Genomic DNA, 8,131 nt, shown 5'->3' on the forward strand with positions numbered 1-8,131 from the left:
TTTTAGGGGTGGTTTTTGGGGCTGGATTGGGGGTTGGGTTTTGGGGTTGGATGTTGAGGTTAGAGTTGGGGTTGGGTTTGGGGGTTGGAGTTTGGAGTTTGGGGTTGGAGTTGGATTTGAGGGTTGGATTTTGGGGTAGGAGTTGGAATTGGATTTTGGGGTTGGAGGTGGAATTGGATTTTGGGGTTGGAGGTGGAATTGGATTTTGGGGTTGGAGTTGGGGGTTGGATTTTGGAGTGGGTTTTTGAGGTTGGACTTGGATTCAGGGTGGGATTTGGGGGTTGGATTTTGAAATGGGATTTTGGTCTTGGATTTGGGGTTGGATTTGGAGGACAACCCCCCCAGCCTGTATCCCTTGTTTTACACCGTCCCTGCTGTAAAGCTGGGATGGGGCTGGATTTGGGATGGTGGGAACCAATCTGGACAGCAGCTGGGGCTAGGTTGGAGGCAGGATCTCAGTTTCTCCCCTTTCCCACCTGGATTTCTCCCTGTCCAGCTGGATTTCTGGCTGGCCCCCCGTGGCCTCGGTTCTCCCGTGGATATCCGGGTGCCCTTCCCGAGCCTGCAGCCCGTCAAAGCTCACCTGGAGGCCGCCGGGGTGTCCTACTCCATCATGATCGAGGATGTGCAGGTCAGTGGAGGAGGAGGGCAGCTGACTGAGACTCAGGGCCTCATCCCAGTGGGAATTAGGGCCCATCCTGCCCCGTGTCCCCCAGGAACTGCTGGATGAGGAGCGGAGGGAGATGATGCGGAGCAGCCGCCAGCTGCCGCTCTCCACCAGCACCTTCAACTACGAGGCCTATCACACCCTGGACGAGGTGAGAGACATAAGATTCGGGGCATTTTGTGGGGGGGAAAGTGGCATCCTGGAATTGCTTGAGAACAATCCCCCCCTCCTCATCCCTCTCTCCCAGATTTACGCCTTCATGGACCTGCTGGTGGCCGAGAACCCCAACCTGGTGAGCAAACTGGAGATCGGCCGCTCCACCGAGGACCGGCCCCTCTACGTGCTCAAGGTGAGGGGTCGGGGTCTGGGGGGTGACCAGGGAGGGGGGAGCGAGGTCAGGGACAAAGGACAAAGCCAACTTCCACCTCTCTGCTGTCCCAGTTCAGCACAGGGGGCTCGAACCGCCCGGCCGTGTGGATCGACACCGGGATCCACTCCCGCGAGTGGGTGACTCAGGCCAGCGGGGTCTGGTTTGCCAAGAAGGTTTGGACGCTCCCCACGCCCACCTTCTGTCCCCCAAAGGTCCTGCAGCCACTGTGGGACCCAGGGGGTGACCCCCAGGGAGCCCCAAACCTCCTGTCCTCTGTAGATCGTCGACGACCACGCCAATAACGAAGGGGTGGCCTCCATCCTGGACACCATGGACATCTTCCTGGAGATCGTCACCAACCCCGATGGCTTTGCCTACACCCACAGCACGGTACCACCCCCAGCTCCCCCTCCCTGCTTCCTACAGGGTGGGAAGGGGAGCAGCACTGGGAGCTGCTCATCCCTGGGAGGTCAAAGCCTCCTTGTCCCTGTTCCCATGGGATGGGAAGGGAAGCAGGACTGGGGCGCTGCTCCTCCCTGGGGGGTCAGAGCCTCCCTGTCCCATTTCCATGGGATGGGGAGGGCACTCCCTGGCCCTGCCCAGCAGCTGAGGTGGCTCTGCCCTCCCAGAACCGCATGTGGCGCAAGACCAGGTCCAAGTACCCGGGTAACATCTGCGTCGGCGTCGACCCCAACCGCAACTGGGATGCGGGATTTGGAGGTCAGAGCCTTCCCACTCCCCCTCCGGGGCGTTCCCACTCTCCAGGTGGAGGCTCCGAGGCCATTCCCGGCTCACAGATCCCTGGGGATGAGGTGGGATCTGCTCTGCGTGGCAGAGACAAGGGCTGGGGGCCCCGCCAGGGTTTGATGAGCAGCAGAGTGGGGACCACAAGGGAAAGTCTCCACACAGATCTCCAGGAGGAGCCTCAGGAGTGTTCCTCGCCGTCCACACCTGAGGGGTGGGAAAAACTCTTGGGGTTGAAAAGGGAAAAGACCCTTTTTCCCTTGGGACTCTTTCAGCCACCCAAGTGCCACCAAAGCCCACCCTGTTTTCCCTCTCCTGTTCCCCACAGGGGCTGGGTCCAGCGGGAGCTCCTGCACTGAGACCTACCATGGCCCCTACCCCAACTCGGAGCCTGAGGTCAAATCCATCGTGGACTTTGTGACGGGCCACGGGAACATCAAGGCCTTCGTGTCCATCCACAGCTATTCCCAGCTCCTGCTCTATCCCTACGGATACACCACCACCCCGGCTGCGGATGAGCAGGAGCTGGTAGGGCCCCTGGGCAGGTTAAGGGGGGGAGTGGGTGACGTGGGGCTGCTCTTCTCCTCCTTCCAGGCACCTCCATCCTGCCCCACGGAGCAGTGGGAAGCTCTGGCTCCTCTGCCAGCCCTTGGGAATTGAGCTTTGTGATCCTTTTTGCCTGTGGCATGAGGGAAAATCCTCTCCCACAGGCTGGATCTCACAGGCTTTGACCTTCTGTGGCTCACCTTTTCCTCTTTTTTAGCTCATCTTCTTCCCTTTTCCCCTCCCCTTGACTCATTCTTTCCCTTCCTGGGCTCATCTTTTCCCCTCCTTTGGCTCCATCTTTTCCCTTCCTGGGCTCATCTTTTTCTCTCCTTTAACTCACCACTTCCCCTCCTTTGACTCATCTTTTCCTCCTTTTTAGCTCATCTTTTTCCCTCCTTTTCACCCTCTTTGACTCATTATCTCCCCTCCTTCTTCGATTCATCATTTTCCCTTCTTTGATTCATCCTTTCTCCTCCTTTGGCTTTATCTTTTCCCTTTCTTTGACTCATCTTTTTCCATTCTCTGCCTCATCATTTCCCCTCCTTTCCATCACCATTTCTCCATCCTTTGACTCACCATTTTCTCTTCTTCAGATCATTTTCCCCTCCTTTGCCTCACCATTTTCCCTTCTTGGCTCATCTTTTCCTGTCCTTTGCCTCCTCTTTTTCCCTGTTTTGCCTCATCTTTTTCCCTCCTTTGGTGCATCCTTTCCCCTCCGTTTACCCATCTTTTCCCCTCTTTTGGCTCATGATTTCCCCTCATGATTTCCCCTCATGATTTTCCCTCATGATTTTCCCTTCACGATTTTCCTCCATGATTTTCCCCTCATGATTTTCCCTTACTATTTCCCCTCACGATTTCCCCTCACGATTTCCCCTCACGATTTCCCCTCACGATTTCCCCTCACGATTTCCCCTCACNAACTCACCACTTCCCCTCCTTTGACTCATCTTTTCCTCCTTTTTAGCTCATCTTTTTCCCTCCTTTTCACCCTCTTTGACTCATTATCTCCCCTCTTTCTTCAATTCATCATTTTCCCTTTTTTGATTCATCCTTTCCCCTCCTTTGGTTTCATCTTTTCCCTTTCTTTGACTCATCTTTTTCCATTCGTTGCCTCATCATTTCCCCTCCTTTCCATCACCATTTCCCCCTCCTTTGGCTCATCTTTTCTCCTCGTTTGACTCACCATTTTCTCTCCTTCAGCTTATCATTTTCCCCTCCTTTGCCTCACCCTTTTCCCTTCTTGGTTCATCTTTTCCTGTCCTTTTTCTCTTCTTTTTCCCTGTTCTGCCTCATCTTTTCCCCTCTTTTGGCTCACGATTTCCCCTCACAATTTTCCCCATGATTTTCCCCCACGATTTTCCCTCACGATTTTCCCCCATGATTTTCCCTCACGATTTCCCCTCACGATTTTCCCTCACGATTTTCCCCCATGATTTTCCCTCATGATTTTCCCCCATGATTTTCCCTCACAATTCTCCCCTTATGATTTTTCCCCTCACAATTTTCCCCCATGATTTTCCCCCACGATTCTCCCCTTATGATTTCCTCTCAAGATCTGCCCCTCATGATTTCCCCCTCACGATTTTCCCTTATTAATTTTCCCCTGATGATTTTCCCCCCACGATTTTCCCTCATTAAGTTTCCCCTCACAATCTTCCCTCACGATTTCCCCTCAAGATCTTCCCTCATGATTTTCCCTCACGATTCTCCCCTTATGATTTTTCCCTCACGATTTCCCCTCAAGATTTTCCCCTAACGATCTTCCCCTCATGATTTCCCCCTCACGATTTTCCCTCATGATCTTCCCCTCACAATTTCCCCTCATGATCTTCCCTTATGATTTTTCCCTCACGATTTTCCCCCTTATGACTTTCCCTCACAATTTTCCCCTCACGATTCTCCCCTTATGATTTTTCCCTCATCATTTCCCCTCAAGATTTTCCCCTAACAATCTTCCCCTCATGATTTTCCCTCATGATCTTCCCCTCACAATTTCCCCTCATGATCTTCCCTTATGATTTTCCCTCACAATTTTCCCCTTTATGATTTTCCCTCCTTTTCCTCACCTTTCTCCCCGCTCCCTCCCAGAACGAGCTCTCCGCCAAGGCCGTGGCCGCTCTGTCCTCCCTGTATGGCACCAGCTACACGTACGGGAGCATCATCACCACCATCTGTGAGTGCCTCCCCAAAACCCACCCCAAAATTCACCCAAAATCCACCCCAAAACCAACCCAAAGCCCACCCCAGAACCCACCCAAAGCCCATCCCTCGCACCACGGCCAGGATGAAACATCCCATAAAATCCCCTCCCGTGGTTTCCCTCAGACAAAGCGAGCGGATCAACCGTCGACTGGACCTACAACCAGGGCATCAAATATTCCTTCACCTTCGAGCTGCGGGACACGGGGCGTTATGGATTCCTGCTTCCCGCCAACCAGATCGTTCCGACGGCCGAGGAGACCTGGCTGGCCCTCAAGGTCATCATGGAGCACGCCCGGGACAACATTTACTGAGCGGGATCGGCAGCTGGAGAGGGGGGAAGAACCCGATAAATAAATGGATGAGAAAAAGAAAAAGCTTTTTTGTTGTTGTTTTCCCTTTCTCCCAAGTCGGGTGGAAAAGCCCTTTCGGAGACAGATCCGGTGTTCCCGTGTGTGCCAACGCAAACAGGGCGTGCTGGGCTGAAAAGGGCATGAAAAGGGCATTAAAAGGGCATGAAAATAGCAGGGATAAAAGGAAGGAAGGGGTTTTCCCTCTGCTCTGACATAGGAGGGGAGGGGAAAAGGGTTGGTTTGGCACTGGGCAGCTGGAGCGGCTCTGGGATATGAGGCAATGGATCAACGGGATTTATGGGGCTCCAAGGCTGGAGAGGGATTGGGGACAAGGGATGGAGGGACAGGACACAGGGAATGGCCTCCCAGTGCCAGAGGGCAGGGAGAGATGGGATATTGGGAAGGAATTTGTGGCTGGAAGGGTGGGGAGGGGCTGAAATGGATTTCCCAGAGAAGCTGTGGCTGCCCCTGGATCCCTGGAAGTGTCCAAGGCCAGGCTGGAGCAACCTGGGATAGTGGAAGGTGTCCCTGGGTGGAACTGGACGAGTTTTAAGTCCCTTCCCATCCAAACTATTCCATGATCCCTCCTCAGCCCCTGTAATCCCCAGGGAAGGGGAGCCCAGTCCCTACCCACTTCCACTTTTTACAGATTCTCCAAAGCTCTCAAAGCTCAAACTGGGGAAAAAAAAACCAACACCAAAACCACTCAACCTTCTGGTGTCATTTACATTTAATTAAATTAAACAATTAAGCCTCGCAGCATTTACAGAGCTTGACTCTCCACCAAACAGCACCAAGAGTCCAAACACACCCAAATCCACCAAGACAGCGGGAAAGTCCTTCAGTCCTTCCTTGGATTCCTGGATTTGGGAGATATCAAACAGCTCAGACCACTTCTGTCCGTTCCATAGGAGGAGGTTGTCACGGAACCAGGGATTCTGGATCAGTGTCTATCCAGAGATGGGCAGCAAAACCAGGATTTCAGCCAACACAGTGACAATTCCAAGAGCTCCTGGAGGTGACAGAGCTGCTCCCACCCCACAGGGCCCTCTGTGTTGTACCAATCCCTGGATTTCAAGCACTCAACAAATCAGGGAATCCTTTGGGTTGGAAAAGCCCTCTGAGATCATCGAGTCCAACCATTCTCAGCACTGCCAAGGCCACCACAAATCCACGTCCTCCAGTGCCACATCCACAGGGATTTTAAATCCCTCCAGGCACGAGGACTCCACCACTGCCCTGGGCAGCCTTTCCATGATGGAACTTTCCCAGCTATCCAACCTGAACCTCCCCTGGCACAACTTGAGGCCGTTCCCTCTTGTCCTGGGGCTCCCTTGGATCTCCCCTTCCCTGTGCACATCCAGCTCTGGGGAGAGGGGGGATCATTTTCCTCAATTATGCAGGAGATGCTGCTTTATTCCATGTTTTCCACTACAACATAAAAATGGAGCTGCTGCACAAGTCATATCCCAACTTCCAAAGCCAAATGGGGGATATTTCGGTGGTGCTTCAACACCAAACTCCTTCAGAAGCATCATTTAGCTTTGATTTATTTATTTTACTTTCCCTATGGATGATCCTGACACAGAATCCCAATTTTGTGTGGATCTACTCCCTCTTTCCCAGAGAAGCCCAAGGATATGGCTCTTAACAGACTAAAACTTCCATTCCTGGAGTCAGGAATCATCTGACTGACCACTCAGAGACACAACAATCATCATAAAAGCGCTCGGGGGATGATGAGCCTTAACCTTCCAAACTGGGAATTCTGTGCAATTCCTCCCCCTTTGCCCTTTCACCAGAATTATCCCAAAATCACCAGTGAATTTTGGGGGGGGTTTGAACATTTTCTGCTTCAAAAAGAGGGGGAAGAAAGCACTGAAATCCAAAAAACCACACAAAACCCCCACGATAATCAAGGCTGGACCAGGCTCAGCAAGGCTGTAAGTCAAGACTAAAGAGCAGGTCTTTCCTAAGCCTCACTCAGGCAGCTCTGCTTTGTCACCAGGGAAAACCAGATGATTCCCAGAAGGAAAACCGTGCCTCTCATTTTCCAGGAAACCCTCACCCTTGCTCAGCTCCACATTCCAGGTCCCTGCTGGGATTTAGGGATCCCGGTTCAACAGCAGCAAGGAAATTTCCCCTTGAGCCACCAAAACCTCAAAAGAAGCTCCTAAAAAAACCTCTGGGAAAGATGAAAGAAGTTTATTCTGGGAATAAACTTCCAGAAAAAGACGCAACAGTTCCAAGTGTCCAGGAGCAAACACAACCCTCAGGTCCCAGCACCACCTTGGGCTGATTTCCAAAAACACCTTTATTAGAAATACTTCTGTTCATTATCATAATTTAATTAAAATACCCCCCAAAAAAAAAAACCCTTTTTAAGGATCTTTTCTCCATTTTGGCAACTTGCTGAGTGTCTTTGTCTCCTGTTTGTTCTCCCAGGACAGTTCTGGCCCCTTCACCTCCGTGTGTGTCCACAGGTGGCTCCAGGGAATGTCACGGATGCAAATTCCATTCCCCTGGACTAAAAGCTTGGTGGAAGTTCCTACTGGTCCCAGACTTCACTACCAGTTTGCTCCCAACCCTACAAACCTGTGGGATGACAATTCCTGCCTCCAGGAAACCCCATTCCAGCTCTCCAAGCCTGACCCGAGCTGCCTTTTCCACACCTCCGGCTGCTTTTCCCTGCGGATTCCTAAAACCACAAAGGGGCTGCACTGCTCAGGGTATTCCCAAAACCTGGATAATCCTTTATTCGGTGGGAGGAGACCCCACCGGTTATTTCCAGGGCCTGTTCTGGAGGCTGGTCCTGCTGAGCGTGCGGGAGCTGAGGGACCCCGCGTTGGAGCCGTGGAGGTTGGGGCTGCTCCTCATGGACGTGGGCTTGGAATCCCGGCTGGAAATGCCACGGCTCAGGCGGCCTGGGGGGGAAAAACAACCCACGGTCACACCACTGGTTGCCCTGGGAAGGAGCTGTGGACACCCCATCCTGGAAGTGTCCAAGGCCAGGATGGGCAGTCGGAGCAATCCGGGACAGCGGAAGGTTTGGGGTTGGAACCGGACGATCCTTAAGGTCCCTTCCCACCCAACCCATTCCATGATCTTACTGGCAGTGTCCAAAGGAATGTGCTCCTCCTCCAGGTAGTACTTGAGCTTCTGGAGATCATCTGCAGAGAACCTCCACTTGTTCTCAGCCCGCGTGGGAGGGACTCTGGGAGAGGTTTTCCTTCGGGCGGATCCCGGGGG

General features: G+C 52.8%; 2 protein-coding genes across 2 annotated transcripts in view; one reads left to right on the forward strand and one right to left on the reverse strand.

Moving 5' to 3' along the window:
• The window catches only part of LOC103761336 (carboxypeptidase A1), a 5,264-nt gene extending 381 nt beyond the window's left edge, over positions 1-4,883 (forward strand). Inside the window, exons 3-12 of the mRNA XM_029965623.1 lie at positions 98-122; positions 497-631; positions 717-818; positions 915-1,016; positions 1,109-1,210; positions 1,317-1,427; positions 1,667-1,757; positions 2,110-2,309; positions 4,419-4,503; positions 4,656-4,883. Of these exons, the coding sequence (XP_029821483.1) occupies positions 98-122; positions 497-631; positions 717-818; positions 915-1,016; positions 1,109-1,210; positions 1,317-1,427; positions 1,667-1,757; positions 2,110-2,309; positions 4,419-4,503; positions 4,656-4,843 (1,141 nt within the window). The 3' untranslated portion in view covers positions 4,844-4,883. The remainder of the gene's footprint in view (positions 1-97; positions 123-496; positions 632-716; positions 819-914; positions 1,017-1,108; positions 1,211-1,316; positions 1,428-1,666; positions 1,758-2,109; positions 2,310-4,418; positions 4,504-4,655) is intronic.
• A 2,215-nt stretch (positions 4,884-7,098) lies between these two features.
• The window catches only part of CEP41 (centrosomal protein 41), a 21,513-nt gene continuing 20,480 nt past the window's right edge, over positions 7,099-8,131 (reverse strand). Inside the window, exons 5-6 of the mRNA XM_029965624.1 lie at positions 7,993-8,131; positions 7,099-7,806 (exon numbers count right to left, since the gene is read on the reverse strand). The exon at positions 7,993-8,131 is cut by the window's right edge and continues 1 nt beyond it. Of these exons, the coding sequence (XP_029821484.1) occupies positions 7,664-7,806; positions 7,993-8,131 (282 nt within the window). The 3' untranslated portion in view covers positions 7,099-7,663. The remainder of the gene's footprint in view (positions 7,807-7,992) is intronic.

The sequence above is a fragment of the Manacus vitellinus genome, unplaced genomic scaffold (genome assembly GCF_001715985.3).
Source record: "Manacus vitellinus isolate BGI_N305 unplaced genomic scaffold, ASM171598v3 scaffold_110_pilon, whole genome shotgun sequence".
Lineage (NCBI taxonomy): Eukaryota > Metazoa > Chordata > Aves > Passeriformes > Pipridae > Manacus > Manacus vitellinus.